We start from the raw sequence: 19,738 nt of genomic DNA, 5'->3' as shown, positions 1-19,738 counted from the left end.
GATTGTGTGAGATGGCTGAGGGATGTTTTTACAGGCATTGAGTCAGGATCATTGCTTCTGGGCTGCTAAATTCACCATACAACCAGCAGCATTCAAAGGCTCTGGTGCTCTCTTGGGGGCTCAGGGTTGGATTGTCCTCCTAAAACAGAAGCCCTTGGAGCTGTAAAGTAGTGTCACCTACTGCTTTCATTGTATTTGTTGTGTTTGTGTGCCAGGAGGTGCTGGTACCTTCAAGCCATGTGCATGTTGTCAGGGTTACCAGCTTTCCAGCCTTCTCAAGGGCATTGTATGTTCTGTCTTCTCTCCTTGGGATTTCATTTCAGAAAAAAGGAGACAAAACCTTAATGAGAAGCTTTTCTTTCTCTACTTTTAATGGAGCGTTAGTAATTTGAAAAGTATTTGTAAGACTGAAAGCAAAGGGTCCGGGAGAGTAATTGCTGGTAGTCAACAGAGAAAGCAGTTTATAGGCTGCTGTAGTTTTGTTTGCATTTATTTAACCCTGATGAGTGATGTTCGGAAAAAAATTAAGATTTCCTAATAGTCCCGTTCCTTCTCTGAAAGGGCAAAGTCAGTTTGGGACCTGTTTTGAGATGTCCCACTAGTTCTCCACCCAAACCAGGGCTCAGCAATTGCCCATCTGATATGTCTCAGTCAGCTTTTCTGCACCCTGGAAGGGCTTGCTGGCTTTCAGAAAACAACCCAACTGCCAGAGCTGGTAATTCCTTGGGGTGTCAGGGCAGCTGCTCTCTGGGCAGTTTCCTGTTTCCTTCATTTGCCAACTGTTTTCTAGGTATGTTTCCTTTTTTTATTTTTTTGTTTAACTTGGAGATATCTTCAGTCTTTTGTAGTATCTACTGGGGAACTTCTAACCACCCAATAAGCCAGTTGGCACCTGGGGCCTTTTGCCCTCATTTCCAGAGGCAATTTAACTCATCACAATAGAATAAAGTAAACCTTCTGGATATATCTACAGTAGCAGAGTGCAAGTAGAAATACACGTTTTTAAAGATAAGACTTTTCAGCTTAGGATCTTTATGCGTCATAACCAAGGTGCTTAAATGTAAAAGGTGGGTTTCTGACTGGCGTTGAAAATCTCTGTTGGGAAGGGGTTTTTAATTCCAAGACAGTAAAAATTACTCAGAAGGCTAGGTCCTGGATGAAATGCAGGTTGGGAATTGCTTGTGGTTTTTTCTCCGCATGCTCTGGGCTGTGAAAATTAATCTAAACTGTGATTCTATTGGCTTTAAACTATCCCTCCCCTCATCATTTTGGTGTGGGGTTTTTTTTTTCCCTTTCTCTTTTAAGATGTTACCCCATCATATGAGTCATTTTACCCATCTTAGGGCATCACCTGTTTGCCAGCTTATTTGTCACTCTTTTTTTTAAGAGGTCTGTGTACAAATGGCAGGACAAAACTGATTCATGCTGTGTCACGCTTTCTTCTTTGCACACCTACTCATGCATGGATCATCTGCTGATTAATAGTATAAATTTCTGGCTGTGATGCCAACCTGCATCTTCACCCACTGGTCTCCCATTCATCTCTGTTCTCAGTTTGTCCCCGATCTGAATTACTAAAGTATGTGTGGGTTGATCCGTACCTCCCTCTCTGGCTGTAGGAAGAAATACTGGCACGAGAAACAAGGCAGTATTTTCCCAGTAGAGGGAGGTGTTGTAAAACTCAACCAAAGTACGTTTCTGCTTCCTGGATAAAGTGTGCTTTTTGCAGGGTGGGGTTTTTTTTCTGCTTAATTTAAGAGTTCATGGAGCAGCATGTGCAGAGAGCCTGGAGAAGGAAAGCAAAATATCTTGCTGCACGTTCAGGCAGACGGTTTTCCCATGTTGGCTTTTTTTTTTTTTAATTATTATTATTGGAATAGAATATGTGGAATGAGAACAGGGATCTCTGCCACGCTTCACCAAAATCTTGTGGGCTGCCAGCCATGGAGGTAGAGATGCCTTTGGTACTGCCAGGATCAGACTGGACCCCTGTTCTCACCACAGTAACCCTGCCTTCCCTTTGCCCCATCAAATCCCAGAGGACTCCAGTACATCACTGGTTGAGTGCATCCCTGGTTGAGTGCATCACTGCTCTGAAGGGTGTTGAGCACACCATAGAATCATTCATTGAATCATTTGGGTTGGAAGGGACTTTAAAGAGCATCTAGTCTGAACTCCCCCCCCCTTGCAGTGGGCCAGTACACCTTGCACTAGACCAGGTTGCAACCATCATGTAGGCTTTTACTTTACATTGTACGGCAGGGACAGGCATTAGTAGATGAGGTTTAACAAAAACTAGTAACTACTGTTAAATTGCAACAATCTCACTTGGTCAGCTGGAGCATGGACATAAGTCCAAGACTCTACTTTTTAGTGAGGACATAGATCGATCGAGTGCCTCAGTGCTTAGCCTAATCTGCAGATTAAATTTGCATGCTTCAGGATTGATTTATCACTAAGTGGAACATGGGAAGAAACATCAAAACTGATGTTAGAGTGACATCAGACAAGGAAGGAAACATGTAATTAATTTAACTCCTTGAATCAACACTTTAGGCTCCCATGAAGCTTTGAAATTATAGTTTCAAGGTGTGTGTCCTTAGCATTTGTGCTTGCTATTCTCTCTGTGCATTTCATTTTATCACTGCCTGTCCCAGCAGAGACTCACAGTGTGGTACACTATTCTTTGACACCCAAACCCATCTGTGGGGACTCATTCTGCAGGTCCAGAAAGGTGTGAAGCTTTGTTGGCATCAGCACATCACTGGGGTACTTCAGGGATTCTTGCAAAACTCCCAGAATGGTTATTGCCACCTTCCTTCATTTTCTGCAGCAAGTCCTTCACTGATGTATAAGCCTTTTCCTTCACTTTAACGTGTGCTTTCTTCCAAATCTTGTCACAAATAGTAGAAAATGGTCACTCTTGTACACATTCCTCTGGAAACTGATTCCAGTGATAAATGGGATGGAGGAATGTGCCCCTTAGAACATACAGCCACCTTGTAACTGTGAGCACACTACAGGCATTCCTGTGGTGTTCTTAGAATACTCTTCTGATTGTGGTTTTGACTGACTGTGTGCTGCCATGAAAACAATTTTTTCTATCAATTTAAAAATCTTCAACTAAATTTAATTGAGATTTGGTAGTTTTGTCAAAGGTTGAGAAAAACCACAAAAACAAGAACTGCCACAGAAGGGAATTACAGATGCCACACATCAACTTTTCTGTATGGAATAAGAGACCTAAAACTTAATCTTTTCAGGTTTCTACAGCTAGTGTATATATGGGCTTATGAAGAAATGTCCTGAATTTGAAGCATGTGACATTTATTGGTATTCCTAAATTCAATTGCATGTTTTCCAGCATAATGAAATCATGAATTGTTGTTCATATCCCTTTGAATGTAGTATAAGGTAGCCAGGAATAATCTGTCTATCTTAAAAGATTTTTAAACTGGAAAATTCTGCTGAATACCCAGAGTCACCAGAACAGCAGTACTTTCACAGAAATTTAAGGGGGAGCACTGGAGGCCGGGAATACCAAGATAGTACTCTGTATGACTGCTGTGAAAACTCAGCCATGAGCCTTGTCCCACATAATAAAAAGTTATTTACTGCTTATGATGAATGAAGAATGCATCTCAGTTCCACTTTGTGCTGGTTAGACATGAGGGAATAATTTCCTCTGCTGAAAGACAAGTACCACAGTGGTTATCCATCACATCACTGTAGCAATGTTGGCTTTCTCTGGAGGCAGGAGGATGGAGGATGGTCAGTTGCATGAGAGAAGAGTCATGCACTGGAAAATGAAGAGAAAACCTTCAAAGTACAGGATATACAAGAAGGCTGTGCATTACTGGTAATGAGAAAAGCTGTGGTAACTTGGCTGGTCCTCAAAAATTCTGATGGAATGTGAAAGGTCCAAGTGGCCCCATCCCACATGAGAAGAATGTAATCTCTCAAAAAAGGAATTATAAACAGCAGATAGGGGCTGGGAAGGTAAAAAGGGGTATGGGGAGCAGGAGGCACTCGCTGGGAAAGCTCTTCTTGGAGAGCCACATCTATCCGACTTCCTTTGTGGAAGCATTTAAGTGAGTTAGTGAAGAAATAACATTTGTGTTCTGCAATGTCTCTGCTAAAAACACCCTTATAACTTGTATTTGATACTCAGAACCTAAAGTTTGACTGCTTGGGTAAATTCAGATTTGAAACCTCGTCTCTTGTGAGGATTCATGGGCAATCCCCAGGGCAGAAAACTAGTCCAGTTTGCATTTCTTCTTCTAGAAAGCTTTTAGCTTGTTCAGAAGCTCTCCAAGAAAGTGTTTTCTATATCAGCATGGATCCATGTTGGAGTTTGCTGAAGAGGCCTGTGAAATGGAGCTATGGAGCTGAGTCCCTAGTCATACTTTAAAAACCTAACTATCTTGCCCTCCTTTATATTTAGGTGTATTTGCTCTGTATAACAACTCATTTTTGTGTCTGGACTTGCTGTATTCCTTTAATTTGCATACTATGTCTTGGTGCAGCTCTGGCTTCCAAGGACATTTGAGTAAAAGTTGTTGCCCAAGCCCAGCAGCTGCTCATGCAGATAAATAAAAGTTTAACGAAGTGATGTATTTCAGATTAATGCAACATACAGCAAAATGGGTGAGGAATTGCCTTTTTATTTTTTTATTGGCTTGTGTCATGTTTAATACAAAAAGCATTCAGTATATGCTGAACAGATGGCTACTGTAGTGAATAAGAATCTATGAACAAATTTATAGGTGAAAGTTTAATTTCAATAGTTTATGAAGAGCTTTTTTACAGAAAAAAATGTACTCATCCCTTTTTAGATTTTTTATCTAAAGTTGATCATTTGGACAAAAATAAGTCATTTGTACACAGATATTTAAAGCAGCATATAAACTGTTGGTAATGTATAAAAGCTGCTGTGCCATGAACATCTGTCATCTACCGTCCTGAACCTCCACTCATAACAGCATTAACTTTTCATTGGATCGCTGATTGACTGACTGCAGGGAATTGGCATTTAATTACGTTTAAGCTTATCCTACTGAGTACTGAGAAACAACTATAAATACTTCATTTGAAACTGGAATGCAGCGTGTTTAGGCAAATATTGTGATCGTTCTTGCTTTTATTTTCTGAGAATGGGAGCTCAGATATGTACAGCTTGTTGACAGTTCAGTGTGCACCACCCTCTAACATCATGTAAATCACTTTGAGATTTTGCAACCATTATCTGTTTGACATGTTATGTGATTCCTTTTCCAAAACAATTTTGTTATTTTTCCACTGTGTGATGTTTAATATTATGCGCTGATGACATTCCAGACTGAAGCATATTGATAGTATTATATAAAATTACCAAGTTTGTGTTCAGTCTGGTAATCTCAATAAAATTGGTGTCATATGATATACCCAGTATTACCTATGTTACACTTCTTTCCTTTAGAGAAATTTAAAAATACTCTTACATATATTCTGCTACAAAATAAACACTTTAATAATGAACTCTGTAATTCATACCAGATAGAACTTGTTTCCTATTATAGTCAAAACAGTCCTTGCAAATTGTTAGGTTTCTTGGCTTCTATTAAATGCAAATTCATTTAAAAAACACACCTTCCCAATTCACCGTGTAGAAGTAAAATCTTTGAATTAAGTTTTTGTTTATATGTGTCAGGAATAAAGTCAAAGAAATAGAAAACATTTTTTAAGAAGTGGTAAGCTTTTTTGATGCCTCCTGAAATGAAGTGCTTTATTTACTACTAAAAATTTACTAAGCGAAACAAGATGCAGAGCTTGCAAAATTGCCTGCTAACCGCCTTCCTGCCTTGCAGGAAACTTCAAGCACTTCCATTCCTGTTTTACAATTACACAGGACACTCCATCACTACCAAATGTGACAAACTGATATAGTAGTTCGTGTTTGATCGCTGAGAGTAGGAAGAAAATGACTTTGTGGTTTTCTTCTGATTTTCAAGGTAGAAAAAGAAAAAAATGCACAGTGCTGTTGCATTTCCAAAAGAGCATTTTAATGCTAGTTACCGAAGTTACTTTGCGGCGCACTTTGCTGCATTAACCTCCCTGTCAGAGCTTGCCAAAGTGCTTGAGTAACTCTGAATTTTCATAGCTCTAATGACTTTCCTTTTGTCATAAATTAGAACAGGAAAGAGTAAACATCTCATTGCAGTCCTGGAGATGTGTAGCTTTTTGCGGAGGCGCTGGGAAAGCCGCCTGCTTTGCCCAGCACAGGGCAGGGTCGTGCCTGTCGGGGCGGTGAGAGTTTGAGGAAAGCTGGAGAGAAGGGGGTGAGCTTGTCGCACACATCCCTTAGGTGTGATCGAGTGATAAAGGAAATGTGGTGCCCTTTGGGAGGGTGTGTACCTATGAGAAACAGGAAGCAGCTCGGCGGGTGCCTGCCCTGCCTGCCTGCAGAGGTTGGTGGCTCCGGCGGGCGCAGGTGTGCCGACACACCGCCCAGCCGCCGCTGCTCTTCAGGCATCTTGGCAGGCGCGCTCCTCGGCACCCACAGCTGGGAGAGGCGGGGGAAAGAAACCCAACCCAAAGCCAAAACACCCCCCTCACCTTTAAAAAAAAAACAACCCTCCTCCAGGTTAGGGGAATATGACGGCCTTGCAGCTGAAAGAGTTGTCACAATCAGGTCTGTACAGGAGGAGACGGGATCGTCCTGACAGTGTCCTGCCCGGGTCACAGGAGGAGAACCTGAGGTGAGTGCAAATGGATGGTACTGCCAGGGCGCCGAGCCCTTCTCTGCTGCCCGCTTGCTTCGGTGTTGTAACAAACAAAATACAACTCCAGCTCTGGAAAGTCGCTGCAAAACACATACATTGAGAAGCAGCCCCGAGGCACGACAGAAAAACCCCTGAAGGAGGGATAACAGGAGACAAACGGTGACCTTGCGCGCTCTGGCGATGGTGTGACGGCCTTCCCTGACTCTGGGAAGGGCAGATGTTAGCCGTGTTTACTTTGGGATCCCTTCTGACGGCCAGCACTCGCAAATAAATAAACATTTTGGAGCCTGACAACTTTGCTCCGTCTGCTTTGAAGCTGGTTCTGGGTCACCCAGGTTCTGTGGGTTGCGTTGCCTCTTGGGTCTTGGCGCAGTCCCTGTGCCAGTCTGGTGGTATGGAGCTGGGGAGCCACTGGGCTCTGGGTTTCTTCATGGGGCGTTCTTTGTTGTGGAAAGGGCTTTAGACAAAAGAATGCAGCAGGGCCGCTTAGCCTGACCTTACTCAGCAAGGGTGACCAAAAATTAGAAAGCCATTTAATGTCTGGGGTTACCTTCCTGCTGCTGTGAACCTTTTGAAAAAAATTAACAATAAATTGCAGAAAGCCTCTGTTTGGAGCAGAAAGATTAAAGATCTGTTTGTAACTTGAGTAAGTGCAGCCCCCCCCCCCCAAAAAAAGGTAAAAATGCTAAGATGTTTTTCTAAGTGTGCTCAGCATGAAAGCAATCCATTCCCACTTCAAACTCCTCAGCAAAGGAACCTTGTGTATTTGCTAACAAAAGCCTCAGTAGAGAGGAAGTACTTCCTATCTCCTAATGCCTGTCTCATTGTATTTTTAGATTATTTTTCCTTGGTAATGGTTGTGTGTCAGGTTGGAGTGCTCTGTAATTTGAAAGGTTGTTACTGTGTTTTTTTCAACTGCATTAGTGATTTCAGAAGAATGGCTATTCAGATCTGGGGGATTTACTCTTTTGTTACAACTAAAGACCGTAATTGTGGCAAAAGGTATGATTGTAACTTACAGAGATTATTTGCCATGAGATGTCAGAAATATCATATCACTTCTAGGAATGTGTTGACTTGCAGGTCTGGTATGTGTATTAAGTATCTCTTTGTAGTATTCTGAATTGATTTCTGAGATGGATTTCTAATAGTATTAGCAGTATATATGTTATATTCATATGACTGCAGGTAGAAGAATTACCAGACTTAGGAGAGTAACAGACAAGTGCAGAGATTCTTGACATTTATACATTTAGTTTATTTTGTACAAAACTAGTAATGAGGAAAAATAGATCTATTTGGGGAAGAGAAAGCCTCTTTTTAAAGCATACACATAACAATGAGTACTAGCTCTGTATGGTTGTGTTGCTGTTATTACTGTGCAAATCCAAGATGGGGATGAGACCATTTTGGGGTTGGATAGGGAGAAAGGGTGTGTTTACTGCACCAGTAGAAGTGTGGGTGTTTTAATCTTCTGAGCCTCTTCTGGTTAGAGATGAGAGATACATGAAACAGGGATTGGTCTTGAGAAATAAAATCCAAATTGGAGGAAATAGCAAATCAGGGGCTTGTGAATCAGCAGAGAGCAGAGTGTTGGATGTGCAAGAAGATGAATAGAGCATGGTCAGGTGATGCTTTTAGAGCAGGGGGACAACCCATATGTCTAACCAGAGCTTATCTTATGTTTGCTAATAGCTTAAGCTGGTTCTTATTCAAACTAAACCTTGCTCTTTCCTAACCCATACTGCAATATTGTAGTGTGTTGCAAGGCAGGCTTGTCATTTTTACTGCATTCTCCATGACAAAAGGCTATGGCATTATAAATACAGAATTATGACATATCAACAGGGCAAAGAGCAATTGGAAACAAAGAGGAAAAGCTCATTAGTTTTCTAAAAATGGAAAGCTCTAGTTTTTTCCATATATTCTCCCAGTGCCACTTAGATGCCTGTCCTTAGCCAGTACTTTCAGAGTATACAGAGTCCGCAAGAAAGACAAGAGGTTTCTTTTATGTCTGCTAAATATATCTTGCCATCCATGGCTTTTCAATACCCTCCCATAGTATCTCTCTCCAGTTCTTTGCTCTAGTGTCTTTGTATTTTGTTTTACATACATATTACTCCAGATGTGTTAAATAATATCAGCCCTCAAGCAACAGTTCACTGAAACCTGCTTTCTCAGTTCAAGTAGTGTTCTTCTAATCCTGGGCCAAAATGTACTCAAGATGCCAGTGTCCCCGGGTCACCCTTTGAGAACTTCTGTATTTAAAACCTTTTATTTCAGCTGCTGGGTCCAGCCATCACAGCAGGAGTCAGATGTGCTTGATAGGACAGGGACCTGTGTACCTGCAAACTACCCCTGAGACATAGCCAAGTGCTGGCATTGCAAAGCAGCTCAGCAGGGCTTGGTGCCAAAATTCTGCCTTTTTCTTTCCTGGGAATGTCAGTGTGATTTGTACTTAAAATGTGTGAGATTACTAATAATTAGGGAAACAATGTACTGTGAAACAATGGTGAAACAATGTACTGAAAGTCCTAAATGTGCACCAGAACATATGTTTGTCATATAATGTATCACGTATATTTAATTTGTCCTGACAGCACAGCACATTGGTGGGGATGGGAAATTCAACTTCTCTTTCTGTCTCACCCATGTATCACTTAACAAACTTCATAAGCTCTCTGGCAGCCTTTTAATCTGCTGCTAGAGATGCACCTTGTACTTTACTGACTTTTTAGGGAGCTGCAGCCTGTCTGTGCCATGTAGAAGATGGTCTGGATAGCTCATCCTTTTCTTGAACTTGCACAGTACAAGAATGTGCTTGGTTTAGACCTCCAATGAGGTTGGGGTGCTGAATGCAGACCTCTTTTTACCTGTTTGAGCAGACTCACCAGCTCATAAACCCAAATTATACAGTATTCTGCCCCAGGTGCAGGGTTCAAAATGCAGGAGGATGCCAGGCACCTTTATCTCTCTCCTGTGTGCAACAGATGCATCCATCCTTGAACTAAATGCAAGCTGAAAAATCTGCTTTTCAGAAGAGACTGTTCTGAAGACTTGTACTTTTCCAGCTGTATTGATTTAGTGGGAAAACAATGACATCTTCTGTAGGTCTTGACTTGCTTTGTCTTTAGAAACAGCACGTAAAAAATTCTGACTGAATGCTGAGCTATTCTTTCTTGCTTTTCTCAGCAAACAGGATGCAAAGGAAATTGTTCACATATATTTATGATTAATCATTAGGAGTCAGCAATAGCAGTATGCTTGCTATTTTTGCTCTTTCCCCTTCTCATCCCGTGGGTTTTTGTAAAAATAGAATGATTCCTCTAAAAGAATTGATACTATTAATTCTCAAGGCTCACTGCAAGGTAGTCACAAAAACAGAGGCAATTATCTGTGAGGTTTTTTTGGCAATTGCACTTAAAAATTGTTTTGATCACTGTTTGCTACTATCTGTAGCTCTCTTTTCCAAATTCATACGCATTCAAATGCCGTTAAAAATGTAAACAGCTTTTAAAGAGGTTAGTCTCAAGTTTTTTACCAAATAGTAAATTTCAGCATTTACAATAAATAATCACTGATGATCTTCCATCAGTGGCTGTCAGTCACTTGTAGCTCACTGCTCTGTTCTGTGCAGCAAGCACTGTAGGTGTTTTCCATATTAATAGTTTTAATTTATAGTTGCATTCCTTTTGCTCTCTGCTGCTGAAGCTGATGGGTACATGCATGTGAGTAGGTGCCGACAATCTTCTGCTGGATCTGTTCAGGCTCCTGCTTGCCTCTGCACATTGACTCCAGGCTGGAAGGCATGTGGATGTGCCCCAAAATTTCAAGCACAAAGACTTCCTTGCAGATGAAACAGGAGGCATAAGCGCACTGTTATGTCCCACTGAACCTTTGGGGGATAGGCTCTGAGCAGCAAGGCTTTTAGGTGAGTGTAAAAAGAAACAAATGAATGAAATTCCCCCCATCGGCAACACGGTAGGGCTGTCTCCTTTTCTTTATGAGATGCAGCATTTGGGAATTGTGCAAGGTCACAAATGTCCTTAACCTGCCATCAAAAGCACATGTTCAAAGCAGCCAGACAAGGTGTACAGCTGTTTCCAGCCATGCATTGGCTCTGAAGACCTGCTGTTCCTTGGAAGAAGGAATGAAAATGATGGTCAGGGACTGTCTGGGAAACCAGGGACCTGTTGAGCTTTCAGATGCTTTAGGGTACTGCGAGCCGATTTATGTGAAAATGAAAGACCTGTCTGTACCAGGGAGCTTACTTAAATTTGATTTCTCCTGGTAATGTTTCTTTATAGCATCACCAATGTCAACATTTATATGGCTGCTTTCTGTGAGAGTTATTTAATTTGCTCACCCTGCCAGTGTCAACAGGTGAAGGAGTAATTCTTCCATACCTTGGTAAAAAAAGTGATTAATTTGTTAAAGCGGGAAAAACGTCAATAAAAGTGCTAAGACAAAAAAATTGTGCTTCTTCCTAATAACTCTTCTAGAATAGTGGAGAGCTGGGTGCTACAAATACACATTTTAATCAGTGCTTGGCAGCTCTGAACTAAGAAACATTTCAGCTTGTCTGCTAGCTGCTCTAATTGAAGAAGGGATTTATCCATGTAAATGTAACACTGAATTGGTACCATTAACATTAATTAGAGTAACTTACAGCCAGCAAAAATATGCTTCATGGTTAGATTTAAATATTGGGATACCTAGAATTTGCATTGCGACTTGGTTTGAGGTATCCCCATGACTAGAGGCTTTCCTGTTGAGTTGTGCTGTATTTTTCATTGCTCTAGGGGTTAAAATAACTCCTGAGGAACACACCCTTTTTCGCTTGCCTTCTCTCTCACCCCTTGTCTCCTACATTGCATAACAAATAAGTGATTTTGTTTCACTTGCTCACCCGGACTATCACCTCTCATGACTCCAAATGACTGGAGATAGCTGCTTGTGTAACATCAACCAAAGCAGTAATTGCTTTTTCCTCTTAAATCTATGATTTTAGTCAACATGAAAGCTTCAATTAGGATTTTAATTATAGCAATTAGGATTTTCACTGCTCTTATTTACAGGATTAGCTGATTTAAAGTAAATTGCACATTTCTTTTGCTATTGTTTTTGTGTGGCCTGATAATACTTAATCAGAAGTGTTCTCTAAAGAAAATGTACTGTGAGTACTTATTCATTATAAGCTATCCTTTGAATGCAGTCTGTCACACTGAAGTGAGTTTACACACAGAAGAGAAAAACTAAACTATGCCAATGTTACCACTTACTAAAAAGTGCTAACTTGCACGTATTTGGAAGAAAAGTTAAAAAGGTTGTAAGTTTGGATTCCCTTTCTGTATATTTTTAATTTTGTTTTCCTGAGGTCTCTGAGCTGTTCTGGGAAGCCTGAAGCTAGCTGATACAGTGTCCTCAAGAGGACCATGAGCCCTTTACATGATGCTCTCCAGGCAGGGGAACAGCTTGCCAAGTATGCTGCTCCTGAGGATGGCTAAAGGCTGATGCCTGTGGAGGGAGGTAGAAGGAAAGAGCGAGCCTTTTATGGGATTGCCTGTGGTAGCAACCCCAGCTTGCCACCAGCCGTGGCTCAGGGACTTCCTATGGAGTTTGTGGCATTCAGTGTTTTTTCCTTCAATTAACTCCTCTGGTCTTGCCTTGCACCCAGCATTCTCCGGGCATTTATTAAGTCACTGAGTTGTCATGTGTATGAGTTGTCATGTGTATTATCTGATGGTGTAGTACACACAGTTATGTGTTATTTTTTTCCTTGCTTGATTTGCCATAGCAGCTTTAGGTTGCCATTGTCCAGCTTTGTAGAAATTCTCATTTTAGGTAGTTGCTGGTAGAATTCTGAAATGATGTTTTTATATATAATACTTTGTGAACAGTGTTTTTTGATGATACTGCTCAATTTTGCCAGCAGATTCTAAGTCGTTCTGTTATGTGTCTTTATAGATTAACCTTTCTGACCTTTTGGAGCTTTTTGTCCAGGAAGAGAAATTTGGGTTCTGCCTTTTGTGACATGTTTCCTTGTAGCTCTTCTGCTGTTTCTGGCTGCCCTCATGGCCATAATAGAGCTAGGAAAAAATGACTTAAAATTTTTTTACTATAGCCTCCAAGGAAGTAACATACTGACAGACACAGATAGCAATACCTGGCAGCATTTCTCAGCTTGTGCCTTTTAAAATTAAAGATTCAAAATATTCAAGCTGTTCCAGCAAGGAATGAGTAGACAAAGGTAGAGCAAATGTCAAATGATGTTTGTCTTTTCTAGCATGTGAAATCTATGCATGCCACACTCCTCATAGACCATAAAGTTCTTGATCCTGAGGTGAGTCTACCTTTTGAACTCTGTTTCTATGCAACTATTGGACTACCACTCAGAGTCATGCCTCAGAACTGCCCTGGCTGGTCCCCTTGTTCCAGTATGGGAAGTTTGCATTGAAAGCTATTTGTCCTGCACAATATTTGGCTTTTCAGTTTTTGTTTTGTACATTTTTTCTCACTGACTTCAGGAACTGAAGGGAAGCATACCCTATATTTCTCATACATTGCAAAGTTGGTCCTAATATATATACTTTTTTAAGGAATACTGTTGCAGTGCAGCTTCAGAATAGGAAAACTCCATGATCTACCAAGTTGCAGGTTATGAATTTTGCCTGAAATGTACAAGTAATTGTGTAGGTTTAAACTCAAATTCTTTCTAAAGCTACTCCTCAGATTACACCAGGGTACGTAGCAAAGCAGAAGGAGGCTTGGCAGGGCTCAAGCCCCTCTGATTGAAAGCTCAAACCCCTGTCATCTTCCCTCTTTCCTTTACTTCTCTTCTGTCAAGCAAAAAACCCTGCTGTTCTTTTTGGATGATCCCAATAGTATATTCTTGAGAGGGGTAACTTCTGTATCTTCTTCCGTCATAAGTGATATAGTAGATACTGTAACTGTATTAGTCAGGTGTTGGGACAGAAACCATTACTTTTAAAAAAACTGGCAAAAAGGTTTAAAAAACCTTGCCAAACCTTCTGCTAGAAAAATGCATGGAAGTCTTCCTTTGTGCAAACTGCTACTGAAATTCATTCATGCTTACTTGACAGGTGTGCTACTAGCATTGAATAGCTAATAAATGTAAAGTACAAGATGAAGACCTTTAGTTTGCATTACCCTAAATGTTAAGACTGTCGTAAGAAAGTCAAAATGATAATGTGTGTTAGTATTATTTGTTGACACATTACTCATTCTTGAGTGTTAGGAACATAAACTGCTCCTGGTTGTTCTCTTGGCAGTTGAATATTGGGGCTATTATTATTTCATGCTGTGGCATTAACTGCAGATGGCTTAGCTGTCTGCCATCCTCTGCAGGTTTTTAAGCCTGGTGATGCTGTAGTGAATGTAGGAAGAGAAAAATGTGAAACTGAAACCTGGAGTGACTAATAATTACAATTTGGTATGTGTGTGAGAGAAGAGGAACAGCTGAGATGTTTTCTATAACACATTGTACTTCTGCTCAAAACTAATTAATTCAGGCAATGAAAAACTTTGCACTTCATCATATAGAAGCTCAAACTAATGAAGGTGAGAAGAGATTATGTTGCTGAAAATGTAGATTACTAGTAATAAAGTAATAATAAAAGATATGTGTGATGTGCAGGTTACTAAAGCTGAAGGTCAGTCCTCAGCGCAGTGTCTCCAGTGGAGATGTGACTATAATAAGGATGTTGCTGTGGGTTGGGAAGCCTGGTTTTGCAGTTCTCTCTGCCCTACAAGGAGCTGCATGGATGTACTGGAAGTCTCTCCTGATTGCTGGGGTGTTACGTTGAGTCACAGTATTAATTATAGCTCCTGGATGAACTGCTCAGGTCATCGTGTTCAGCTTGTCAAAACATTGGTTCCACATAGTGCAGGCAGATGACTCAGGCAGAATCAAAGACTGGCATTTGCCATTATGCTGAGGATTCAGTGGAGGATTTTTGGTGGATGTCAGTGACAGATGACATGAACTGAATAATGGTGCTAGGAAACCATTACCGTAAAGAGAAATATGTTACTCCATCATTTTACAATCATAGAATCATTTAGGCTGTAACAACCTCTTAAAGTTATCAAGTCCAACCAATAACCCATTACTGCCAAGTCCACCTCTAAACTATGTCCCCAAGTGCCACATCTACATGTCTTTTAAATAGTTTCAGGGATGTTGACTCTGCTCCACTTCTCTGGGCAGCCTGTTCCAAATGCTCGACACCCCTTTTCATGAAAAAAAAGATTTAATGTCCAATCTGAACCTCCCTTGATGCAACTTGAGGTTGTTTCTTCTTGTCCTGTCACTTTTTTGGAGCTTGGTGGACTTGAGCTTCTCTTTTCAGTCTTGAAAAGATGGTTCTTTTCACAGCGAGTGTCTCAGGGACATTTGATGTGCAGCCCCTAGTACTAAGTGGCTGACCTTTTTATTATTCTTAAATTGGAAATGAAAGTGTTATAAGAAATGCATCAGTGCAAATGTACCCTTAAAATTTATAGAGTTGGAGGAATTTGGGTACAGAATTTGGATACCATAATGAAGTAGACATGCAGTTGACTATGCAGGGTGCAAATTCCAAGAATAACCAATAATATGCTGTATCTCATGCAACACGAAATTATTAGAATTCGTGAGCTTCTCATAAATGATACTGTTTGTTTTGTTTTTCTTGTCTGCACAGGATTGAAAGAAGCAGTAGTGGGGGAGGAAGAGATGAATGTTTTAAAGAGTATCAAATATCTGTACACAGAAGTCATTGCTTGGTTTACACAGAGCATGGCTTCATTTGGTAATAGACATAACCAGCAGGAAGAAAACGCAGTACTTTGCTGAAATATTACTTATAACAGGAAAATGGTGTAGTTGCATATTGCTCTCCCTTTCTACAAATTCTGTCAGAGGCTGATATTTCACTGTGCCTGAATGACTGATAAACATTGTGTGGGAAGCTGCTGCTTACCTGTCTATTCCAGTTATATTTACTTCCTTATGGAGAGATGGAATGTGAACCTTCTCTCTTTGTGGAGACCAAAGCATTTTTTGGACATGTTTATACTAGAATAAATTTATACTGGAGGATGTGAAACAACTAGAATTGGCTTTTTGTTTGCCCTGTTTGAACTCCCACCACATAAGCTAAAATATGCATTTTGAGGTGAAGACTAAAGAATGAAACTTTCAGGAACACTCAGAATTCACCCGAATTTTACTGAAGTGGTTTCAAGATGGTTTCCATATTTTTTAATAGAAAAAGTAATTAGAGCATTGCTGAGCACATGTGAAAATCCTACTTGTAAAATGTACATTTGAATGATATAAAAGATTCATACTTTTTTTCAAAATGCCTTAGGAGACCAGCTTAACACAGAAAGTATTTTATTGCTTAAGGATAAACAATTGCAGCAACCAGAACCCAAGAGTGTTTTTAATTTCTATTAAAAACCCCCACAAAAGGTCAACTAGTGCTTTAAAATGTTGGTGCAGAAATCAGAGCAGGGCACTGCAAGCCCACACATCTTTTGCAGCCAGACTTCTGTTCTAGGTTGTTCTGGTTTTTGCGTGTGAGAGTCACCGCACAGCATCTGTTAATGCATCACTGAAATGAAACCACTCGTACCTATGGAGGAAGTGGTGGGATGCGCTGCGCTTACTCATCCCCGCCCGTCCCCATGGGCTGTTCGTTCTCCCGGCAGCGATATGTCACGGTGGCACAAAGAGGTTGCCAAGCAGCAGCTGCCTTTGCCAAGCACCTTGTTTGGAGCCGTGACTGCTCCGCACACGGCTATTTGTGGCACGGAGTGAAATGCTCAGCGGGCTTGGCTGGCCACCCAGCCGTCTCTGTAAGAGTCCCTGTCTGCCCCTGGCAGCATGGACAGCCAGGTTGGAAAGCTGTGCAGAGAAAGCAGCGTGGAGTGAGGCGGCAGTCATCCTTCAGCAGGGATTAGGCAGTGTGCCTGTTTTTGCTATTGTTTACCAAAGCCCTGCTGGTAACCGCAGTGGAACACTTCTCCCTCCCTCTTCTACCATTTCCTTCAGCACCTTCCCTGCCGCCAGTTTTGTCTTCTCATAAGATCCTCAGTGTGCCCAGAGGATACTGTCTTTTTCTTTCATACCTGCCTTTTCCAGTTAAACACTCAACTTCTTTTCTCCGTAACGCTGCATGTCAACAGGCTGCTTGCTATGTTTTGTCCCATATCCCAAGGAATGTCCTTGGGAAGCTGCTGCTGCAAAACAACCCTTACATATTCTCACGTGCCATAGGCAGCTTCACCTCAGAATAACCTAGAATTCCCTAATGAAAATGCAGTGTATTTTTAACAATGTATTTCAGATCTTGGCAGCATGCCTCCTACAAAATGTCAGAAAAGAGAGGGATGGCCAGCTGCTCTGGATTTGTGGATTACCAGATCTCCACAGAAGAAGCTGTGTTTTGCTTCAGTAGCATAAAGGACCTTTTTTAACTCCTTTCAAGCTCCTTTTTGTTTAATGGAAAAATTTGGGAGTCATTCCTCTAGGAGCAATGGTAATATGACTGGAGAACCAGGCAGCTTCTTCTTATTGCACATATGGAATCCTATTACTTTGAAGGACTTCTTCCTGACAAAAACTAAGAAGATAAAACCAGGCTTTTTGAATGGACATCTTGCTGCACTAACTTGCTGTACTACTTGCTTTGCTACAGCCGTGCAGAAGACTGCACAATAGCAAGCTGAAGAAACAATCAAATGTTTTCTTGTTGATCAAAGAGGATATGAAGCAGCAGAAGTGGCTTCCAACCACATTGGTTACCTGTGGATTTCAGGTTGCTGCAAAATTGTAGTAGTCCACCAGGAGAAAGTCTCTACAGGGCACTTTTGATTTGCAGCAGCATCTTCCCAGGAGAATTGTCTGTGATCTGGGACAAAATATAGGAAAAGAGTTGGGAAATTGTTGAGAAAATAGTGATAAGATGAAGAGATAGGCTGACTGCTGTTTATTATCTTAGTGGCTTCATGCACCTTTACTAATCCTGGATAAATCAGCATTTTTAGTCCGCTGCAGTCAGTCTCACTGAAGTTTTTTATACCCACAGAAGTTCAGCACTGACCTGTGTATAAAGTGTTGGGAAGCAAGAGAAAGAAGAAGAACTGGCATCACTATACCTGCATGTCTGTTGGCAGACACTGCACATTTTCATCACTCAAGTTTCAGAGAATGCAGAAACCTTTTATTCCAGGACTGCAGTGGTGCTCAGGCAAGATCTTTGTGGCCTCAGGCTACGACCTGAACATTGCTTCATCTGCAGCTTGCTCCATGACAGATAAAAATAGGGCTTGAGCAGCAGCCAGGCTGTGTCAGTGGTGAGGGTGCAGCCTCCTTAGCCTGTTAGAACTTGACTCCTGGTAGCTCTGGCGCAGGGTGAATAATCACACCTACAGACAGGCAAATAAGCAGGGTCATGCTGCCTGGGTCCCACCTACGCAGGGAAAGAGCTTGCCTAGGGGGTTGCTCCTTGTTGAGGGGAAGTGAAGGAAAGACACTGACCAAACCCATTCCACAAATTTGTCAGCAGAAGCAGCAGCGTAGGACTGTGTTGGCTAAACTGCAGGAAGGTGGCTGCAGGCAGGCTCAGGCCTGCATGGAGAGTGGCGCATGGGCTGGTGTATGCTTGCTGAACAGGCTGTCCTAGCTGGTGGTGACAGATACGGCCGAAAACCATCACCAACCCGACCCTCTGTGGTAGGTCCTAGGGAAGGTGCAGGTATATTAAGAAATTGTAGCCTTGACTGGACACTGTCATATTCTGTGACAGTACAACAGGAAATGGCCTCAGATTGTGCCAGGGGAGGTTTAGATTGGAGATCAGGACAAATTTCTTTACGGAAATGTTGTCCAACACTGGAACAGACTGCCCAAGGAAGTGTTAGCATCACTGTCCCTGAAGGTATTTAAAAGATGTGTAGATGGGGCACTTGGGGACAAGATTTAGTGGTGAATATGGTAATATTAAATTAATGGTTGTACTCAGTGGTCTTGAGGTCTTTTCCAATCTAAATGATTCTATTATTCTCTGATCTTAGTTCTAGTTTCTCTGTTTGTTCCTGTTACTCATCTCCTTCTTGTTTTCCTCGGCTTCCTCATGCCCCCTCACTGACTAGCAGATTTTTCAGCTACCAGTGTGCTGTATGTCACGAGCACAAAGTGCATGCAGTAACGCAGTTCAACTGATTGCTAACAAGGCTGAGACAGTTCAACACAAGAGTTAGTTATTCCAGAGGGCTTCCCAAAAGCCTTCCTTTTCTACAGTTAGAAAGTGCTGGAAGCTGAATATCCCAGATCTGCAACAAGCACTGTGCTTCAAAGAGGGAGAGTTTGAAGCTACAAATCTTCCTTCCTAAGTTAGTGTTCTTACATTGAATAGTTGTTCTAAATGCAGCACATCACTGGAAATAAAGGTTTGGTTTTCCTCCATATGTGTCCATTATGGCATGCCTGTCAGTTTTGTTAATGGCTTGAGAAACACAACAGAAATTAAACCATCTGTCTGTACCTACCGCTTGTCTGAAGTACTGACAGGAGGAAAGACACATCTAGGTAAATTCAACACATATGACTTAGAAGACACAAGTGGAGCATTAAAGGCCATTTTTACAGTGTAATTAACACACTATGGCATTAAAGCAATATTTACCTGCAGACAGGAGTCTTCTGTTCCTGCTTTCCACTGTTAGTTTTCCCATGGTAAAATATTGTTGGACTCTGCCTCCATGCCCCCTCAGCAGAAAGAAGCTGCAGCCAAGTTTGGTGGTGAATTTATTTTTTCACATAGGTTACTCACACCACAGCTCTCCTGGGCAGCTTCTGTCAGTAGCCAGCAGCAAAGACCCTTTCCAGCATCTGAGTTTACGTGAGGGCCTGGCAGGGGAGTGTTCTCCTCTGTGCACAGCCAGCCTCTGTAAATCTCGGCGTG

At 41.5% G+C, this 19,738-nt stretch overlaps 2 protein-coding genes across 6 annotated transcripts in view; one reads left to right on the top strand and one right to left on the bottom strand.

Annotated features, from left to right (window-relative positions):
* The window catches only part of LIMS1 (LIM zinc finger domain containing 1), a 68,272-nt gene that overhangs the window by 29,039 nt on the left and 19,495 nt on the right, over positions 1-19,738 (top strand). The gene's annotated exons all lie outside the window — the stretch shown is intronic.
* Positions 7,944-19,703, bottom strand: LOC311165649 (uncharacterized protein). 5 transcript variants are annotated; one of them, XM_084225828.1, is made up of 5 exons: positions 19,460-19,620; positions 19,323-19,358; positions 17,578-17,683; positions 12,744-12,850; positions 7,946-10,898 (listed from the first exon to the last, which is right to left on the bottom strand). In XM_084225828.1, the coding sequence occupies exons 1-5, from the start codon at positions 19,506-19,508 to the stop codon at positions 10,819-10,821; spliced, it is 378 nt and encodes a 125-aa protein (XP_084081954.1). In that variant the 5' UTR covers positions 19,509-19,620; the 3' UTR covers positions 7,946-10,818. The 5 variants fall into 5 exon arrangements, 1 of the variants encoding a protein (XP_084081954.1); XR_014616950.1 differs by lacking the exon at positions 19,323-19,358 and having other exon boundaries at positions 7,944-12,850; positions 19,460-19,703; XR_014616951.1 differs by lacking the exons at positions 7,946-10,898; positions 12,744-12,850; positions 19,323-19,358 and having other exon boundaries at positions 15,995-17,683; positions 19,460-19,679.

The sequence above is a fragment of the Fringilla coelebs genome (genome assembly GCF_963513975.1).
Source record: "Fringilla coelebs genome assembly, chromosome: 2".
NCBI lineage: Eukaryota > Metazoa > Chordata > Aves > Passeriformes > Fringillidae > Fringilla > Fringilla coelebs.
Note: the sequence above shows the minus strand (reverse complement) of the source record. Positions and strands in the feature narration are given on the sequence as shown.